A 22141-nucleotide genomic window follows, 5' to 3' on the forward strand; every position below is an offset into this window, starting at 1 on the left:
GCATTTTTATAATATATCACTGCATTCCACAAAACAAAAGGAGCAAGTTCCCACAAACCATCTTTCTATTTTGATCTAGGCACAGGGAATGTTTTTTTTGTTTGTTTTAAATGCTCAAAGGTTTCACCCTAATTCATGTTTAATGTGTGATATGTCATAAATAAATAGATAGAAACTCTAAAATGTTGAGCACCTGATTCTCATAACATGATATCTGTTTTAGTGGCCCTTTACCAGGAAAAAAAAAACCTCTGCACGAATATAACACATGCTAGGGTGTCCCTATAACCAGCCCCTCCAAATGACACACTGATTACGATTTATAACAAATTACTACTCTACCTATGAAAAGTTATTTCCCTATTATACTTCTTCTGTGTACATCCGTATGCTACACAAGTTGGCATGTTTGAAAATATAAGTGAGATTAAATAAAAATGCTACCAATAAAGAACGACAACGTGGATACAGCAACTCTTACGTTCGTTTACTTTGTTTTGAGTATATGCAGAACGACGGCTGCGCGGGGAAAGGGAAACACAGACTAAGCTAAGTGGCTTCAACGTTTTGACGTCATGCCGCCTCCTTTCAATCAAACCTCCTTGGGCCTCACAGTTTTTCTTTTCCGGTGTCCCGCCCTCCTCTGATGAAACTTCCTGTTTTGTTTCCAGCAAGGCGGGCGCAGAGAGGGCGGAAAGTTGTGTGTGTCTTAGGGAACGGGGCACCGGAGAAGGTACGTTGCAGGATTGTTGGTGAGCAACCCCTGGTATGAGTTTGACGGTGAAGTGCCACATCGAAGACAGGGAGGAGAGAGGGAGAGATGGCTGGCCACGGGGAGGGGTGCTCGTCCCCAGAATGCGTATGAGGAGGGGTGCTCGGCGTGTGAGAGTGTGAGTGCAGCCGAATGCGTGTGACTTTGTATCTTTGGCGTGTGTAATGTGAAGAAACTCCAGTGGTCAAGACGTTAGAAGAGATGTAATGAGAGGATTCAATGACTCGGATATAGAGTCCTGGAACTTGACTGGGGATGGTTGATATATTTATTTACTGCACTTGTATCCCACATTTTCCCACCTATTTGCAGGTTCAATCTGGCTTACAAAATGTTACAATGGCATTCACATTAATATACAGTAAGCAGTCTCGTTTCTGGGAATGTTTTTAGGTCCAAATGAAAAATGTCAGATGGAGGATCATCCCGTGATTCTGGGGCTCCTGGAGGTCCCCGGTCTTCAGTTACGGGGACACGTGGCCTGATTGGACGAAGGCCTTGTAATGCGCCCATCACTCCCGGGCGCCTGCCCTCTATTCGTTCTCGAGATCTTACCCTTGGAGGTGTAAAAAAGGCAAGTGCATTTGGTATATATCCTGTATGTGTGTGTGTGTGTGTGTGTGTGTGTGTGTGTGTGTGTGTGTATATCCGCTTAAGTGCAAGGGTCTGGGACCAAAGAAATGCATGCAGTTAACCGGAGCGTGAACTTAACCGTTGTGACCCAAAGAAGCTTGACATCTGGTAAACATATGTACAGTACTGTTTATTATTATACATACAGTATACAGTCTCCATTAACTGACAGGCTTACTTGAAGTAATCAGTTATAGTCCTCTGTACACTATTGGGTCTGTGAGTTCCGTAGACTATGTCTGCCAAACAGTAAAAACTATCATAGCACTGACATCCAGTGGCCTTCAGATAGGCCCACACGGTGTTGAGACTCTCCAGTGCTCTTGCAAAAGTGACAGGAGGAGGTTGTTGACTTTCGTCAGCATGTGCCTCGCTGCTCATTTCATCCTCCTCATCATCAGCTGTTGTTGCCTGCATGTAGGCACATATCTCAACATCAGTGCTGTTGTCAGCTGTTTGTAGATCATAACAGCTACGTAGCGATGAAACTCCTCTTCAGTAACACCGGCTGGGATGTCAATAACCTGTTCATCTGACGCGTTTGCAACAGCTCCCCCTCCACATCATTAACAAAGCTTGCCTGCTTGTAGCAGTTCACAATGGTTGCCTGCTTGTAGCAGTTCACAATGGTTGCCTGTGTAACATGATTCCAGTTTCTTTTTGCGTATGTAGGGAATCCAACAGTGATAGATTATGAGCCAGTTCAACAGCACGTTTATCCTTGCCAGTCTGGTCATCCATAATGCTCATCAGACGACGTAGCACAAGAGCCCGATAATGTTGTTTGAAATTGGCTATTATGCCCTGATCCATAGGTTGGATCAGAGAGGTAGTGTTTGGTGGCAGGAAGACCACCTTGAAGTTAGACAGCCTGACATCATTCCCTGTGTGCAGCACAATTATCACAAAGCAACAAAATCTGACGCTTTTGTGCCCGTATTCTAGTGTCTAACGTCTTTAGCCACTGCTTCCAAATTTCCCCAGTCATCCATGAATTTGTGTTAGCCTCGTATGACACAGGAAGTCGCTTAACATTCTTGAAGCAATGGGGCTGTTTGCTCTTTCCAATGATGAGGGGTTCCAACTTCTCACTCCCATCCATATTGCAGCAAAGGAGGATCATCATTCAGTCCTTTGACGTTTTACCTCCAGTAGTTTCGTCATGTTTGAATGCAAGTGTTCCATCAGGAATGCTCGCCAGTAGAGAGCGTTTTCGTCAGCACTGAAAATGTCACGAGGTGAAACCTCGTTCAAGATGGCAGGAAGAACTGAAACAACCCAATTTTCAGCACCAAAGTCATCAACGTCTTGTTTTTTACCATGCTGTTTATTGAATTTTATGCTGTTCTTCTCCTTCCATCTTTCCAACCATCCAACAGTGGCTTTGAATTCAGTTAGTCCAAGCCTTTCAGCTAGCTGGTTAGCTTTCTCCATAAGCAGTGGACCACTGACAGGAAACTGTCTGCTCCTGACTTGAGAAAACCACCGAAAAAGAGCATCTTCTACCTCCTCAGCTTTTCCCGCCCGTTTTCGTTTCCGTTGTGGATTTGTATTGTTTTGCCAGTCTTCCAGAAGCTGGTCTTTCTGCTTCAAGACACGTGAAATTTGACTGGGGTTGACACCATATTCTTTAGCAATAGATGCTTGACTTTGTTTTCTAAATGCTTAAGAACTTCTATTCGTTCAGCCAGTGTTAGTCTTACAGTTCGGCCGCAATGACGACGACGACCCCAGTGTACACTCTAACAACATTCTTTCGCTTATTCTGCCTGTGGGAGTTAAAGGGGCGGTAAATCTCGTTGGTTGTCACGTGCCAATTGACTTCCATATTCCTTGCGCGCACTTATGCGGAGTCTTTTCCTGCAGAGGAGTGGTCTTCAACCATGCATATAAGCGAATCTTGCACTTATCAGTGGTGCGCTAAACCAAAGTTTGTCCCATAGAAATTGATGGTGCCAAAAATGGGACCGAAGTACGGCATGCAGTTAAACAGAGCATGCGCTTATCCGACATGCACTTAAATGGAGTGTACTGTATGTATATATATATATATATATATATATATATATATATTAGTTCTCTGTCCTTATCCTGCATTGCAGTATTTCTCAACGTGTAATTAAACTCTGGATTTCATTGCCAGAGAATGTAGTAAAAGCAGTTAGCTTAGTGGGGATTAAAAAAGGTTTGGCTTGCTTTGTGTAAGAAAAGTCAATAAGCCATTATTAAAATTACTTGGGGAAAATCCACTGCTTATTTCTAGGATAACAGCATACAATGTATTGTACTGTTTTGGGATTTTACCAGGTACTTGTGACCTGGTTTGGCCATGTTGGAAACAGCATGCTGGGCTTGATGGATCGTCGGTTTGTCCCAGTATGACAATACTTATGTACTTAAGAGGTTTCTCTCATATACCGGGTAGCAGAAGTATCTATTTCTTCTGGGAAAGTTTCACTTTTTCCTTGGTTTCCTGCTGGAAACATTACATTGTCTTATGGTCATCTCCTGATGTCGTGTTGAAATTGGTTATTATTCAGAAATAGAGAAAGACTCTAAGGCATGAGACTGTGTTGCACATTTTAGTAGCAGGTTCCTGCTTGTGTGTTTACAGAAGGCAGTTTTTTTAATTTAAAAATATTTATGTAGATTAGAAATATCCAGTGTACCTGAATGTAACTCACCTTGAGCTACTTCTGAAAAAGTGTGTGCAAAATCCAAATAAATATTTGTAGAAAGAAAGCAATGATACAAATGAATCAGTATAATAACAACAACAATTAAATCATAAGCATTCAGCCTACATCATTGAGGATGAGATGGAATTAATTTCAAAAAGTAAATAGGAAAAGATCAGAAACTGCCTCTCAACTTGATGCCTGTCTCATTTATTACCATCTTTATTGTAAATTAAAGAATCACTTGCTGAATTATCCAGAAGAGTAACTGGTAGAGGAAATGGTAAATAGGCAGGGCCTACAGGTAAGGAATTCTGGTTCAGATGTTCACCTAATAAAGCAGTACTGGCTCCTTATGTTGATGGAACCACTTCAGATCCAACTGCTGAAGTGAAAGGGTGAGGTGGGGCAATATTCCCTCCCAGACTAGTTCAGGGGAGGAACCTAAAAATTGTTTTTACCCACTAGTCATTGAATAACATCTTTATCCATGGGGCTGTTTATTTTTGGAGAAGAGGTTTGCATATGATGAACCTTTGCCTTCCTTTTCCCCTTATTGAGGAAAGTTACCATATAAAGCAATCCATAATTGCAATCTAAGCCCTTACCCACCAGGAAGAGTTCTCCACAGCTGCTTCGCAGCTTCCAAGGGGAGAGCCCCAACGGCTTTGAGCTATTACTGGTGCTTTCTGTTACCGGCCCCCAAAAGATGACTTCAGATATCCCAGGCATCAGTCTAGATTGCAGGCGTACACAGAGTTGTTACCACTTCCCTCCGGACAGAAGCATCTGTTTCCACTTCACCCAGGCAGTTGTTAAGGTGTGTCAGGGGATTTGGATTTATTTTTAGTTGGTTAAAACATTTTGTTTTGTTTTTTTTTCCAGAAAACCTTCACCCCGAATATAATTAGCAGGAAGATCAAAGAAGAGTAAGTTGCATGATTTACTTGTCATGATTATGGAGTGGTACGCACAAGTTTTTTTTTTTCTAACATGTTTGGGGAGACATTTGTAGCCTGTAGGATAGTGCTTCTGAACCTTTTCCTGGTTGTGTACTCATTTTATAGCACCAAAATTCACATAAGCCCATCCCTGTTTTTCCTCCCATGCATCTTCTTCAGGTTGACTTGCAGTGACAGCTGATGATGCCATTGTAGTTGTTATCTGTTAAGATCATGCAGGCTGATTTGATGCTGCTGTCTGAGATTGTTTTTGTAGCCAGGGCTATGATCCCATTTGGAGTGATGACCCAAAATTTGGGAACTGCTGCTGTAGAAGTCTGGTGGCTCTGTGGCCCTAGTGCTTAAAGAGAGATTCAACAGGAGATTAGCTATTATCAAGCAAGAATAACCATGGTGATATTTAAGCCTGCTTTTATAAGAACATAAGAGTAGCCATACTGGGTCAAACCAATGGTCCATCTAGCCCAGTATCCTGTTTTCTAAACAGTGTCAAAGCCAGGTCACAAGTACCTGGCAGAAACCCAAATCGTGGTAACACTCCATACTACAATCCCAGGGCAAGTAGTTGCTTCCCATGTTTGTCTTGATAGCAGACTATGGACTTTTCTTCCAGGAATTTGTCCAAACTTGTTTTTTTAAACCAGGTACACTAACCGCTGTTACCACCTCCTCTGGCAAAGAGTTCCAGAGCTTAACTATTCGTTGAGTGAAAAAATATTTCCTCCTATTTGTTTTAAAAGTGTTTCCATGTAACTTCCTTCTTGTATCTCATCTGCTTTAATAGGCCAAAACAGGAAATATCTATAAAGAAAGAGAAGGACAGAGAGAGGGACCGGCAGCGAGATGGACAGGGTCGTGGCAGAGGACGGCCAGAGGTCATTCAGTCTCATTCTATTTTTGAGCAGGGACCAGCAGAGATGATGCAGAAGCGAGGTATGTGATCTGTCCATTCTCTTCAAGGAATGTAGGAGTTTGTATTCTTTGCTATCCCATGACACAGTGTATTATCTGCATTTTGGTCATTGTACAGGCAACTGGGGTAACTCTGTGGACATGCCAGACCTGGGGCCTTCGCACATTATTAACATAAAGAAAGAGAAAAGGGAGACGGAAGAGGAAACCAAGAATATTCTTCGTATGTTAGAAAAGGATGATGTGAGTTCCAAAGAAGGGTATGGGGTAAAACATTCCTGCAGAAGCATCTAGCACACTGTTTGTCCTGCTCCTTGTGAGGTGTAGACAGTTGGTATGCCATAAGTGCTTGACTGCTCCTTTTGAGACAATCACTATATTTGGTGTTGCTTATCTATTGGTACCTCTTCTTTCCAGTTCCTTGACGACCCAGGTTTAAGAAATGATGCACGGAATAAACCAGTTCAGCTACCTCTGGCACACTCAGGCTGGCTTTTCACAGAAGACAGTGATGAGCAGGATGTGAAGGCCTGGCTGTCCAGTACCAAGGAAGAAAAGATGGATGTGGAGACACATCCTGTAAAAGGTGAATTCTGTACCTATCCTCTCCTGCCTTTCTATTACTAATGCATCATACTCATTAATCTAGTCTAATCTTGAGCATTTGTAGCCTGCTTAATCCCAGAATCTATCCAAAGCGGATCACAATAAGAATCGCCAATTAAAAAGCACTGATACTAAATAGAGAGCCTATTTGAATGATTTACTTTTTCGTTTGTCTTCTCAATTAACATTCAAGTTTAAGTGTAATAAAGTTCTTCTTTATCCTTCAGTACAGCATTTAGGTCCCTTTTACTTAAAGAGTTGCCACATGGCAACGCGGAACTACTGCTGGCCCAATGCGGGTGCTGGAGGTAGTTCCACTCCCAGCGTGCGCCATTTCCGGCAATAGCAGAAATATTGAAAAAATAATTCCGCAAGGAGTTACCCGGCGGTATTAGCTGCCCAATTACCGTTGGGTTAGAGTGGGAGCCTTTACTGACACAGTGCAATGGGTGGCGTTAAGTGCTTCCCCCCTCCACCCCCCAAATGACCACTCAGGAAGTGCAAACTTTCTGCATGGCCATTTCATTTTTCACTATTCTCACCTGCATAGGTGCATAGTGAAAAGGCGCTGCTGCTAGCTTGGGACCCCTTTTACCACACTTTAGTAAAAGGACCCCTTGGTATCTAAAAGAAATTGTGACTGATCTTATTACTGGAATTCTTTGCCGCTGGATTTGAGACTTGAAAATTCCTATGTTCGTGTTTCATATCTTAAGACTTTTTTATTTAAGGAATATTTGACTCAATATTTCCTGTTTAATCTTTTCTATAAACTCTATTATTAAATGCATTTTTATTATGTATATTGTGACAAAACAGTAGGTAACCTGTAAACGTATTATTTCTTGAAGTGTATTTCTCTAGTTTGGCCAGCAGGTGGTGCATGTTTGTTTAAAGCTGTTACAGAGAAAAATGACTGTTCTTCCTTAGCTCAGAGAAGAAGTTAACCTGCAGTGATGTGGCCAGATGGGAGGAGCAGGCCTAGTGGTTAGGGTGGTGGACTTTGGTCCTGGGGAACTGAGGAACTGAGTTAAATTCCCACTTCAGGCACAGGCAGCTCCTTGTAACTCTGGGCAAGTCACTTCCTCCATTGCCCCAGGTACAAATAAGTACTTGTATACAATATGTAAGCCGCATTGAGCCTGCCATGAGTGGGAAAGCGCGGAGTACAAATGTAACAAATAAAAAATGAGCTGTTCTAGGCTCTGATTGGCCCAGGAGCTTAAATTCAGCCAGGATGTACTGGCTTTTTCTCCAGTCTCAGTTTGGGAGAAGAAAGAGAAAGCTCTCTTTGCTGAGGCTCTGTGAATAGTTATATTTGATAACTGTGAGCTGTATGTCCTGAACTCCTCAGGTATTATTTAGATAGTTTTATAAGTAATCCTATTTCAGTTACCTGTTATTTGTTTGCTGATTGCATCTTTTCTGTTCATTGTTGTAATTTTTCATGACGTTAAACATTTTTAGTTTATTGCCTCTGCTTGTCTGGACGACTAAGAATCCTGGTAGTTTGTGTGTTGGGTGTGTGAGTGCTTTCTGGGAACTGTGGGACCATTGGGATTGTGGCCCCCAGTAACCTAGAAATCACTGGGGATAATTTTGAGAGCAGGAGATTCGTCTAGAGGTGGTTGGGACCCAGTCGGTGGGAGGAGGGTGTTAGTGTAGAGCACAAGCAGCAGGTGCAGGCAGACCTGAGCTGTTCTGGGGATAGACCCTCTGAGTGGCCACAGGGGTAGCCCAAGGTGGGTGGCAAGGCGTTTCGTGACAGACCTTGTCCATCTTTTATGGTAGCAGCAGTGGGATTGTCGGGCTCAGTGTGTGGCGTGAGGGTCACCATCCACTGATTGATTCAGAGTTTTTTTTTATCTGTAACTTCCAGACACAGAGCACAGTGAATGAGTGCAGCAGTAACAGGGTCCCCTTCCTGTTAATTTTTTGTGGTAGTTTTAGGAGATTAGCAGCTTGCTGATGGAGACTGGTAGCAGCCGTCAGATACTGGATATGCCTGACCTAACACTAGAGTGACTGGATGATTTCAGTGGGGAGAAGCTGCAGGACCGGCCTGCGCAGAGTTCTGGGGGAAATGCAGACCCCTTATGAGCAGAGGCCCGTGAGTTGGCAGGGCCAGATGCCACACCAGCTCAGCTCTGTCAGATCTATATCTTAGAGTGACAGCAGCTAGACCAACAGCAGCTGCGGCGAGAGGAATGGGAAGAGTGACTGACAGAGGCAAGAGGAGCGGGAACAGCAGCGTGAGGAATGGGAGTTCTAGCTGCAGAAATGAAAGATGGAGATGTAAATTGTTTGTATTCAAAGGTCCAGCCCAACCCCCTGCGCCAAGGCCCGAGGCAGGATGCACAGCTCGGATTGGGCCCAACTTGTTTGCGCAGTTTGATGATACCCAAGGTGACATAGATGGATATCTAACTGCCTTTGAAAAAATTTACCGCCTCAGTGAGATTCCTCAGAAAAACCTGGTGCTCTATCTGGGAGGAAAGCTCAATGGTGGAGCACTTGAGGCATTCCAAGGACTGTCTATGGAGATATACTCCCAGTTTGAGGAGCTGCACTAAGCTTTGTTGAACCATTATGCTATTACCCCTGAGGCCTACAGACTAAAGTTCTGGACTTTCCAAAGGGGACGGATGACACAGCGAGTTTGTGATCCAGTTAAGATACCAGTGGTGGCTCAGTGGAGCTGAGTTTTAAATCCCTGGAGGACTGCCAAAACCTGATGGTCCTGGAGCAGTTTCTTCAGCGTTGTCGTCCAGAGGTGAGGGAACATGTTCAAGATCACCAGCCCCATACTCCAGAGAAGGCAGCTGAGTTGGCTGACATCTTTATGGCTAACCGTCCCTGGTTGGCAAAGAGAAGCCGTCCTTATCTGCAGCAGCCAGGATCTAAGGGGAGCCAGGGCCCTAAGCCAAATATCCCTGCAACCTCAGACTGTCAGCAAACCCTCCAGTGTTCCCCAAAAACCTAAAGACTTTAGGCATGAACGTCCTTGTTACCAGTGTGGGTGTACAGGACATTTCAAAGCGGATTGCCTAGTAATCCCAAGCGTGCAGTAAAGAGCTTTTCAGTTCCTGCACCAAAGCTAGCGACTGGTGAGATAGTATCAAGCTCTGTACTAGCAGAGCAAAATGATCTTCATTAAAATATGAATGAACATTGCTAAGTTGCGTAAGGTTGAAAGAGAATTTCATGAACAAATTGTTTACCTGAGATTCCTGTGATATTGAAGGATCTAGTATTATTCCAAGCCCTCTGGTTGACTGTTCCACTGGCAACTCACCCTGATCTGAGAGAATAATGTCGAGAAATATCTCCTGGTAATGGTTCAACCACAAAGCATTTGACTTAAGATTAACAAATGAGAGCCTTTTTTAATCAGTACAGTTGTGTTGAGGCATGACATGGTGGGTTAGAAAGATACTGCATGTGGTGGAATAAAGTAACACCACTTCCTTTTTTATTTACATTTTGTTTTTCATTCCATTAGTAAAGGAGGAGCCAAGAGATGATGAAGATCTGAAGGAAGCTGTTTCAGCTGCAAAGCTGACAGAAGTGAGGAAGGCCCCAGGCCCACCACCAGATGTCTCGCTGGTAGAGCTGCTACAAACCTTGAGCCTGTCTGGGGAAGAGGAGCTGCTCTTTTTACAGTTGCCAGACACACTTCCAGGACAGCCACCTTCACAGGACACCAAACCAATCAAAACAGAGATACAGAGTGAGGATGGGCAGATGATGCTGATGAAGCAAGAGAAAAGCCAGGTCACAAATGGCACTTTATGGATTCTTCTCATTTCTTTGTCTCTGCATAATAGCTAACATGTGATTAGCACTTGTATCATAACACTCAGAGGACTAGATCACTAAAATCTCATTGGGCCCTATATTCAGACCGCAGGTGGTAGTGGGGCTGCCTCCCATGGTTGGCGCTGTGCCTGGATATTCAGTGCCAGTTCATTTCCAGTGACCGGCATTGACTATCTGGGTATTTTCTGGCTGGTTTAAATTTAACCGGCCAGGCTGATATTTGATACTGGCTGGTTAAGTTTAAACCAGCAAAAGATATACCTGCTATTTTGGTGGCCAAATTTGGCTGGCGATGCACTGAATATTGGCGGATAGCCAGTTTATATCACGTGATATAACCGGCTAGCCGCTAAGTGCCAACCGGCAATATTCAGCCAGAGAGAGCTGGCTATCTCTGGCTGAATATTGCCAAATAGCTAGCCAGGTGCCATTCCTGGCTGCTAAAATGGTTTTAAATATAGGCTGGATTGTCTTTACACTCAGTTTAACACAGGTTTTGGGGCTGATGGGGAAAAGCAGTGGTTTGTCTGCACACATAGCTTCAAAAGCTGGATTACCCATTTCATTCTGAGATTACATGTGCTGGAAGTCGGATCTCTGCATATGTGAACTCGTGGACATGTACTTTGTATACATAGCAGCTCACACCATGTATGTAAAGCTTGTAGGACTCTCATATGTTGGCACTACTTGAGCTTTTTCCTTGACAGAATGTGTCTATAATGCAGATAGGTGCACTGTGAGAGTCATGACATGGTGACAAGCACTGGGAATTGACCATGAAGGGCCCAGTATTTAAAAGGGCTTAACCTTGCCCAGTTAAATCCTGTGAGCTGGCCACGCAGCAGTATTCAGCGGCATTTTAGTGGGTAGAGCTGCTGAACATTGCCTGGGACTGCCTAGGCACTGTTTGATTTAGTGCCAGGGCAGTTCGGGGGGCAAAGCTGGAACTTAACAGGTGGGCAATATTTGGTCTAACTGGCTAAAGTTAGGACACCCTTTTTTGCTATCCTAACTTTATCCACTGAGCTTACAGGGAAATGGTCTGAATACTGACAGTGCCCTTTTAACATTTAGTGGACCCATACGTATTCAGTGCCGGAGCCTGGAAGTGGCCCTGCATTGAATATCTGGGGAGAATTCAGCCTACAGCTGGTAGTGACTTAAAACCGCTGACTTCTGCAGCCTGAATATCTACCTTGAAATTGTTATTTGGGTAGCCACTTGGAAATGGGTACTGGAGTACAGGAAATATGGGGTAATGAGAATTGCTACTAATAGCATTGGCAGTCCAGGTAATAGGAGGAAGTGATGTCAGCCCTGGGAAAATGGCAGTCTAACCGCACAGCTCCGTGGAGGCAGTAATTAAAGTGCATCTTTCTTCCTCTGAATTTTTTCCTTGATGTACTCTGTCCTGTGTAAAGCCCTGGGATGTCAACTCATAAGTGCCTGGAGAAATTCAAATTTGTTCTGGAGGCAGAGGATTGCCAGTGGTTAATGACAGACAAGGTGGGAGTACATGTGTTACAAATGGCGACGGCACAGACACATGGAGAATGATGATCTGCAGGCGAATCGGGGATGATGAGGAACTTACTAAGAGGGATGTACTGAAATGGTTCCGGATTTTGCAGGCTGAATTAAAAACAGTTCGTGGTGATATTCAGTCTGCATTAACAGAGATCAGAGAGGATGTTTGCGAGATCGGCAGCAGGCTGACAACTGTTTAGATTCATTGGAGAGCTACATGCAGGGTCTACAGACAACAGAGAAGCAGCATTTGCAGGAGCATCAGACTGCTTTTGATCTGCTGGAGGACCAGGAGAATAGGTCTAGGTGATGTGATTTGTGGTTCAAGGGGATACCACAGACAGTCTTATAAGGATTGCAGGTAAGTGGCCACTCAAATTTGTATGTTTTTGCTGGAGGGGTCTGACTTGGCTGGAAGCCACAGTGCTCCACAAACTGTACATTTGGACAGAGTGCATAGGAGTTTGGGCCCGTGCAGAGACCTGTCTCCTAGGGATATTTTGGTATGCTTTCATGACTTCCACCTCAAAGAGGACGTTCTGCATAGAGCTCGGAGCCAGAAAGAAATTATATGGGACAACTGCAAAATCACCGTCTTATCAAGATTTGGCAGGAATAACTTTGGCCAAGCGTTGGGAACTCAGAGGTGACACTATTTGCAGTCTGCTAATCATCGCTACCGCTGGCTCTTTCCTTTTGGACTTTTAGTTATCAGAGGCCATTCAAAAAGAGTACGCACCGGCAGCGAAGCATGGCAAGCATTGGAGGCACTGAGATGGCAGAATCTGCCTCCATGTGGAAATGGGGGCAAGTCCCCCTCAACTTCACAGGCTATAGGTTGGCAGCAGGTTCCAAGCACTTGCTCTAAAAAATCTGAGAGCAGAGGCCCTGACCACTTGACTTTTGTAGCATGTGCTTCAGTTTTTTTCACTGTTCTTGTACCTCTCCAGTGTTCTGCTTTGGGAAAAGAGGTCCAGTGCTCGATGCACAGTATGAGTGTTCTAAGCACTTTCTTTACGCATTGATAATCGGGTTCATACTTGGGGGTTAGAGGAGGTAGTATGGGAAGGAGGAGGAGATATAATGCTGGTTGGAGTGGAGTGATACAGGAGGGCAGGGGAAGATGTCATTGGACCTTTGATTTCTGGTTCCTTGGTGGTGAGTAGCTTCCTCCGTATATAGGATCAGCTGGCTGGTCAGGGTGAGGGTTAGTGGGGGGAGGGAATGGGGGCAGGTAGTGGGTGTGGGGGAAACAGTGACGACTTCATATAAATTTGGCTCCTGGAGTGTACATGGCTCAATGACCAAGGCAAGTGAAGTGTAGTTTTCAATGAACTGTGCAGACTCCAGTGCTGCTTTAGGAAACCCATTTAAGGAAGAGGGACCAGCATTTTCTGCAAAGTAAAACTTTTGAGATACATTTGACTCATGGGCCGTAAGGGGATGGGCATTCAGGAGGAGCAGCCATCTTAATCCGTTCTAGCGGTGCATATGTAGTGAATGATGTCTATCGAGATCTCATCGGTAGATGTTCAGTGGTCAAGGGGAAAGTCCAGGGACATGGTAACTATAATAAAATTTGTTCTCCTAATGAAATGGATTTTGTAACTGGGGCAGTTCTTTTAGGGAGGGGTTGTAATCTTGTGCCTGATCCCTCAGTGGATCATTTCAAGGGTAGGGGGGGAAGTGGGAGAGCCCATCGACAGACCTTTTTACGGATTATTGGTGCCTTGGATTTATTAGATGTTTGGTGTGTCTATTATCACACACAATACACTTACTACTCTTGACCGCTGGGACACGTATACAAGAGTAGACTCTATATTGTGTTATTGGTCATAGTGACGGTGCTATATATCCCATTTCAGTTTACAGTTATTCCCTAGTTTGAATTGGGTGATCTAAGGAGATAGTCCTGTATGAGCTTTTGAAGACTTAATGAACATTTGTTGGGAGACCATCAGGTCTGTGAGAATGTTAAAGGAATAATTGGTAATTAATTGTTGGTTATTGATAATAGGGAGGTTTCTGATGGTTATCTATGGGATGCTATGAAGGCTGTAGTGCGAGGACACCTTATCAAGTGGGGGGCACATAGGAAACAGGCTAGGGAGCATTTGCACCTTTGGGAGAGACTGAGGTATCTTGAATGCAGGCACCAGGTGGACCTAGCTCCAGCCCTTCTGGCAGAATTGATTTGGATATGTAGTGACCTGAGCAGGCTGAAGATTGAGAAGGTCAACATCAACTTTGTGTCACCAGCTTCACCAAAAATGCTTTGAATTTGCTAATAAGTTGGGTACTTTGCTGGCTCAGCCCCTTTGTGAACAATGGGCGGAGTTTTTAGTGGGAAAAATTAAAGGGTTGGGGATATTTTATATAATACGTACGAGAGCATTCCTCTTTAACTTTCTTAGGTTGCCCGGGCAATTAAGAGCCAGGTTAGTGGCAAATATCCGGGGCTAGATGGGTTCTCGGCATAATTTTATAAGCTTTTTGCTGATGAGATGGGACCCTTATTGTGTAGGGTAGGTAATAGGTTGTTTGTGGGGCATTTATTTCCTCCAGGTATGCGAGAGGCTAGTATTTCGATCTTACAGAAACCTGGCAGGGCCCCTCCGGCATACAACTCCTATCACCCCATATTGCTTTTAAATGTAGATGTCAAGATTCTAGCTAAGATACTGGTGATGTGCTTGAGTTGGGTTTTGCTTGATCTGGTTCACCCCGATCAGGTGGGCTTTATACCTAAGCGCCAGATGGCAGATAATATTTGGTGCACTTTAAATGTTCTTTTTTGGGAGCCCAGCGGACCTTGTCTAGGCTGGCTCTTCTGTCTGTGGATGCGGAAAAGGTCTTTTACAGGGTCCGCTGGAACTATCTTTGGCAGGTTTTGCGCAAGGTGGGACTTTGGTCCTAATTTTTGCTCCTGGATAGAGGCTTTTTATACTTAGCCTACTGCGTGAGTTCAGGTGAATAGGGGATATACAGAATCTTTTTCTATTGAGCAGGATTTGTACTAGAGTTGTCCTCTCTCCCCTCTGCTGTTTGAGTTATCAGTGGATCATTTTTGCTGAGAGGATCCAGGCTAATCAGGACATTGAGGGTTTTTTGCTCTTTTTGATGCCCTCTTGTACATGGAACAACCTATTCTCACATAACCGATAATTCTTCAGGATTTAACTTAGATAAGTCTGAGTTGATGGGAGTGACTACCCCATGTGTGGACGAGGATATTCTGCAGCAGAAATTTCCTTTTCAATAGGCAGCTGAGGGTTTTCAGTATTTGGAGGTGTGAATCCCAGACAATCAGTTCCAGTTATATTCCTTTCTTGCAACTATGAGTCTCTGTTTCATAAAAAATGGTGGGATCTGGGTAGGTGGATGGGGAAGTGATTATCTTCGTGGGGGCACATTGCAGCCCTTAAGATGAATGTTCTTCCCCGACTTTTAATTTTGTTTCAGACACTGCCTGTTGAGGTCCATGTCTGGTTGCTTTCCAATTTACAGCATGATTTAGCCCCTAGGCTGGATAAATTAATGTTGTGGGGGTGGGGGTTAGGGGTCCCAGATTTGTTCTGGTATTATTGGGTTCCACAGTTAAGCCAATTGCTAGACTGGGCGAGTGCTCCAGATAAGATTGGGGGGGGGGGAGGGGTGGTTAGTATAAGGATCATCTGCTGAAGAAACAATGGCCGTGACCTGTATGGATGAGGGTATGGGGGTGGGTTTTGGAGGGCACAATTGGTTTGCTATATAGTTGGGTCTTTTGTTGGTTTGACATACTGTTTTGTATTATTACTTTCTTCAAAACTGTTTAATAAAAATGTATTGATACCATAAAAAAGTCTAGGGAATAAATGTTAACTGTAGCCATAATCATAGGCTAATGAAATATGCATATGTAGCAAAGTATCATTATAGCATAGAAAGTGCAGGGTAAAGAGGGATTGCTATTGTCAGGAAACCTGGGGTAATAATACAGTGTCTTCTAACTCTTTTGCCTTTACTTTCTTCTTTTTGTCCTGCAGGAGGCAGTATTAGCAGAAAATACCTGTTGCTTGGGGGACCTTTTAGAGGGCCAGGTGGGCAAACTGTTGGTCCGTAAGTCTGGGAAGATCCAATTGGTGCTGGGGAAGGTGACACTTGATGTTACCATGGGAACCTCCTGCTCCTTTCTGCAGGTAAATACATTAGAGCCTATATATAAGGTGAGGTAGTATGACTGGTGGTGGGGGGCTAGAGGTGAATCTGTAGGGGAGGGTTATAATTAAATGGTGGCCAGAAACAGCCATCTTTTCTGCAAGTATGATACTTCAGATTTTTATTGATCTCATGAGAAATGAGGCAATACAGCAAATCCTTCAGACCCCAAACAGTACTCTCTCAGTGGATATTGACTTTTGAGCATCATTACTTTGGTTAGAACATCAGACTGTTTATATATTTTCCCTCTTAAGAGGTGCAGGCAAATGATTTCCTGTGCCCCCTCCCCTCAACCTCTTGTACTCCAAACAGTCACAGAAACAGCCCTCTTTTTTTCACTATTTTATTTGATACCTGTACACCAAGTTAGATTACAAGCAAACAGCATAAAAAAAGCATACTTCAAACTTAATTTCTTAAGGCAACCCCCCCCCCAATACCACATAACCAATCATGTAGACAGAATAAAGACATAGACAATATCAACATTATCACATGACAAATATATAAACCAGAATAAACACACAGATGCCTAAAGGCAGTATACTGCTATCAAGCTTTTAATTGGCATATATTCTTAACACAAGCACTTGCCTTCCCACACCCAGCCACAATCAAAACAGAGTATTTCCAAGTCTACCCATGGGTCCCAAACGCTGCAGTAAATTATTTATTTCAGTAATGTCAAATGAGAGAGTTTCATCCTGCAGTTCTCATGGATAAATGTTTGCTTCTTCATGATGCCCCCCGGTTATTTTCTTTTTGTTTATCTCTTGAAGGAGCTGGTTTCTTTAAGTCTTGGAGATGGACACAGTGGGGACATGACGATCCTGGGCCACGTGAAGCATAAACTGGTGTGTTCACCAGACTTTGAGTCTCTCCTGGAATACAAACAACGATAGAACTGGGCCAAATGCTCAATGCATCGGCATAAAAGACTTCCTTTATTAGTGAAGCAAGTTTCCTTATCTATTATGGATGGAACATGGCAAATACTGGCCACAGTTCCAAAGTGGTAGCAAATTCTCACATGAATGAGAACGATGCTCAGTATCACTTGGTAAATTTCAGTTTTTATGTGCTACTACTCCAGTCAGCAAGCTCCTGGAAGAAGGGTGGGATTCCACCAAGCTCAGTCCCTCTCATCGCTGAAGCAAGGGAAGTTATTGAGGGTAGACTTGAATATCACCATTCTTGTTTGGTACATGATGTGAATGTATACACAGTGGTGTAAATGCTGTATATATTATAGATGGAAACTAGCCTTTTAATTTCTGTTTATGCTGTATTTCTCCCCTCCTCCCCCCTGTGGTATGACTCTCAGTTGTTGAATGAGGTTTTTTTTTGCATGCCATTCTGTTTGTTTGGCTGTATGTTGGCCTTAGTGCTGAAAAAAAAAAAAAAACATCATTGTTGATAGAGCTGTCTTTTTTTTTGGTCAGGCAGTTTTTCCAGCTCAGTCAGAACTAGCCTTAGTTTAGCTATGATACCCTAAGTCCTTATGTACAATTACATATGATACCGTAAGTCCTTATGTACAACTACAGAGGTTTTTCCCTATTTTATAACAGTCTCCCAAGAAAATTTCAGTTCCTCTAACTCTGATAAATATTAGAACCTTGTATAATTGTTTTGGTGGGTGTGGGAAGAGGTCCAGCCTGTGGGAGGTTACTGAATGCTTGCTATTTGGTAGCCATTGTAAAACAGAGTAACATGAGTGGCTTTGCTTTTTGTATGTGGCCCCTACTGCCTTTTAGTATGTATCAATGCACCTGGCCCTGCATTCCCCCTAGGCTGCCCATGGGGTGTCTAATCTGCCTGCTGTCCATAACAGTTTACCAACCATGTTAGTCACCTGGGGATGTTCAAATTGTGGGTCATGCTTCCCTAATGGGATAGGGTCACAGAAATAGCTCATCCACTGAGACCTGTGCCGGTAATGGTGCTTAGTATGTAGGCTGTGAACCATTTTATCTTCACATTCACAGACATGGTCCTGCCTTCACTGTGGGCTTCCTGTTAAACTGAATATTTGTGAACAGGGTCAGGACCTTGAGCACACCCTGATTCACTGTCCCTAAACTGCTGCTTTTCTGTTTTGGGTGTATGGAGGGGGGAAAGGGGCATAGATAATCTGCTATTTTGTTTCTTCGTCATTTTCAGGTCTTAATTGATTTTTTGGGTGTTAAAAGGTGGTCACATTGGATAAATGTTTGTAGATTAGTGGGTTATAGTTAAGGAACAGGCTCAAGTCCTGTTCCTGAAAAGAAGAAACAGGTGCTCACTAACTCTGACCAATTTTATTTATTTTATAGGTGTTTTATTTATTTTGTGTTTGTAATGGTTATTAAATCATTGTGTCCCTAATGAGATCAGATAGCAATATGTTCTCAGTCTCAGCCAAAAAGCCAAGAAACTGTTGTTAGCTCATGGCTGAGATTCTGCACTTTAATCCCAGCCAGAGAGGCTGAGAGTGATGCAAGGTTACTCGTTTGATTATGGAAAGAAAAGAAGACTGGAGTGACCTTTGGCTTGCACTGTATCCTGTCTGATCTGGTGCCAGTAGCAGTAACATATGTCTCATTTTCTGCCTATGGAAATATGGATGCTGGTATTCTCTTGTAGCTGTTCTGTATATGTTCACTTACAGTGAGTATCCTTAAGGCCTTGTATTTCAAACATGAATCTAAGTACTACCTGTACAAAGAGGTGAAGTAATAGTAAAGTGGCTGAAGCACCACTTTACTTTCACTTAGTCTTGGAAGTTGAGTTTTAGTCTTGGAAGTTGAGTTTCACACTTTCAAAAGAAAAGACCACCAGCATGTAAAAATAAAGTGCTTGACTTTCCAAAAAAAAAAAAGAAAAGGTAATTCACTAAGGAGAAGCAGAATATAAAAATCCTCACATTATTGATGATATCCACTGTAGTTCTTTGCAGGAACTTTCCTCAGCACAGAAGAATAGAGCGTTTGAGACAACTCAACTCTACATGCTTGTTTCTTCCTACCTGCTGCTATTGCATGGGATCACATAAGTCATTCATTTTCTGTTTCGCAGATCGGCTGTGTCTTTTCAGCATGCTCTCCTCAGATGAATTTTAATAGAAGTGAAAATTTTGTGTTAAGTCCTGCCACTGTCATATGGTAGTCTGCTTTTGTAGTCTTTTCCTAGTTAGATTTTTTTTTTCAGTCATTTTCAAGTTTCCATTATTTTTTGTATCAGCTCCCCATGTAGGTCTCTTGAAGGCTTGAGCAACTGTGTTTTCATCATAAAGTCATTTGATTTCACTGATGCAATTTTTCTGGGCAGTGGCTCAAAAGAAGGCCCCCAGCACTTTCAAAAAAACACTTCCAGTGCAATAGGACTATATCAATTATAGATAAACATAGTTGGTGCCTACAATAGTTGGGAGTCTGACCATGATGCCTCTTATTGTGTTCATATATGTCAGAGAGGGATTTGTGGCTCTGAAAAGCAGCACAAGTACATTTTTGGCATAGGTAAGACCAGTTCATCTTTATTGCCATTGGAAGCATTGGTCTGCAGAGTTCACAGTATTGAGCATTGACAGGCTGGTGGGATTGGTTATCATCTGATTCCTGCCCAAAGAAGAGGAAGGATTCATCCTTATCTTTATCAGTGGCAAGAGATCGTGATTCTGGTAGTCAAGTGGAGACAGGGATGCCTCAACATAGCACGTCTTCAAAGCATAGTGCTGAGAGTATTGAGGGACCAAGGGTGCTGGTGTCAACAGCCCCAAACCCTGCTTCCAATAAAGCCCAGGTTACTCGGGAGCATGTGGCCACTCCTACTGGAATGGCCATACCTTTGTTGACATTAGCCTTCAAGGAATAGCTCATGAAGAAGTATGAGGAAAGGATGGAATTCTTCACCCTGAGCCAGGGATTCTCAACCCAGTCCTTGGGACACACCCAGTCAATCAGGCTTTCAGGATACCCCCAATGACTATGCATGACATAAATTTGTATGCAAATCTCTGTCATACCCCCAATGAATATATATCCTTAAAACCTGGCCCTTACTTACTGTCATTAATGTCTCTATTATTTATCTTTTCTTGGTAACAGAAACTAATCAGCACAGCCTGTGCAATTACTTTAATACAGACATTAGTACGTTGTTGATTTGTCTGGCTTATTTCAAAATCAGGCAAGCCACAGTAGGAGCCAGTGAAATCAATCTATATTTGCTATTCATTGACCAGAGGGTGTGGGACGTACATAGGGGAAAGGCAGAGCAGGCAAAACAGAATTCATAGATGTAACATGCATTAACTGTATGAAAATCAGGACCTGCATAATGCCAGTTAAGAAACTGGACAAAATTTAGCATAAGAGGAGTAGAACCCTGCGATCGGTGTGTGTGTGTGTGGGGGGGGGGGGGGTACTTAAATTCACAGCATCTCTTGCACCCTGTATGCCATCCCCTGCTGGTTTATCAAAAATAAAGCACCAAATTACTAAGTGGGTTTACCCACTGCAGACAAAAATTGTAAAAAGTAAAACCTTGTGAATATGGTGTGGGTTCTCTGTGAACAGCAGGATACATCAGCTACACATGAAGGGTGACATCAGTATGATTTGCTGTCCTAGCACCCAGAGAAAGTAAGTGGCTTTCTGTGCATATGCCTGTATTCCTGCCTATGTGCCCATTGCTGCACCTCTTCAGTCTACTGCTTGGTTCCTCAGTTTATGAGTAGTACTTGTACTGCCCATTGATAGGCCATCTGGCAGTTTACAATAAAAAAGAGGGGAGGTAGGAGCAATTGTGTGGCTGCTTAATCCTGCTACCCACAATGAACTTCTGGTAAGTGGCCTTGCTTTCTCCATAGATAAACAAGATATCACCCACACCTGGGTGACTCCCAAGCTGAGGCTGCAAAGGCAAATAATGTTTACGTTGTTAATGCGCAGGCCTTGTACCCAGGTACCATGCTGGGGTAGGTTGAAACGAGCAAGGTGAATGGATTCTGGAAGACGAGCATGTCCCAAGTTTTTAGATCTGGAGGAGAGTGACCCTAGTCATACAGGGTTGTTCTGCCCCCATATTTATGGAGACTGTGCTAGTTGTATAAATGAGACATTGGTAGAACCAAATTTTGTCCCTGTACTCTAAGTAGGATAGGACTACAAAGTGATGAAATTGTAGTTCTCTTGTGATAGACTCTTCCCAAGCACCTGCCTCATTCCCCATGCCTTGTGTGACTTTTCCTATTGGCTGCCTTTTGTCCCTGTGTATTCTGAGCTGTTTTCTGCCCATTCTCTTCCATTTTGAGGTTGAAAGTGTGTGTGCAGCATGGTTTTTTGTGAACTGTGGGCTGATTTTGCTGTACCTATTGTGTACTCCCCTGTCAAGCTATTGTAAACCAACCAAGATTTTACTAGTTAGTATTCACAACATCTACTCTTCTGAGCTTGGTGCCGAGATCTGGCTCCCCTGATATACAGGGTGATCTAGTAGAGAACAAACTCCCAGTTCTGCAAGGTACAGCCTCTTGTCCAGTACATCTAACTGTAAGTTATTTCCCTATGTTTGAATTTGCATTAAAGAAGATTTTGGTTCAAGAGTTCTGTGTCTTCACAGTGGTATTCTAGACTCTGGTTATCCAGCATGCTAATCTCCTGAGTAGAGACAACCTATCAGGAGGGAGAGCATAACAAGGGTTGTAAATATAGGAACAGGATGAGTGGAAATTGTTTATTGACATGGTGTTCGCTCCAACTGAAACCTTTTAAGGTGCGCGTACATATAAGAATGCAACACCATCAAGAAGGAAGCAGAAAGAGCGTCTTGGCAAATTCTTCAGGGAAAACTGAATGGCCCCATATAGCAGCAATGCTTTCCTGTGGGCTCATGCAGGGATGCTCTTAGACATTCAAGGACCCAGGGCAGAAACGGGGAAGGAGGCCCAAAGCTGGTCTTCAGTCTATGCCTACTTCAGCTTGAGGCAGGTTTGAGGGCCCAGGGCAATTGCCCTGTTTGCCACACCCTAATGCTGGCCC

At 43.4% G+C, this 22141-nt stretch overlaps 1 protein-coding gene across 1 annotated transcript; it reads left to right on the plus strand.

Moving 5' to 3' along the window:
• Positions 1 to 653: 653 nt before the first annotated feature.
• LOC115469407 (DNA-directed RNA polymerase III subunit RPC4-like) lies at positions 654 to 21703 on the plus strand. Its single transcript, XM_030202013.1, has 9 exons — positions 654 to 733; positions 1166 to 1346; positions 4969 to 5012; positions 5830 to 5978; positions 6076 to 6200; positions 6375 to 6543; positions 10066 to 10337; positions 15944 to 16096; positions 16898 to 21703. Exons 2-9 carry the CDS (start codon positions 1179 to 1181, stop codon positions 17018 to 17020), a joined length of 1203 nt encoding a protein of 400 aa, XP_030057873.1. The 5' UTR covers positions 654 to 733; positions 1166 to 1178; the 3' UTR covers positions 17021 to 21703.
• The last annotated feature ends 438 nt before the right edge of the window (positions 21704 to 22141 follow it).

Source organism: Microcaecilia unicolor, chromosome 4, assembly GCF_901765095.1.
Source record: "Microcaecilia unicolor chromosome 4, aMicUni1.1, whole genome shotgun sequence".
NCBI lineage: Eukaryota > Metazoa > Chordata > Amphibia > Gymnophiona > Siphonopidae > Microcaecilia > Microcaecilia unicolor.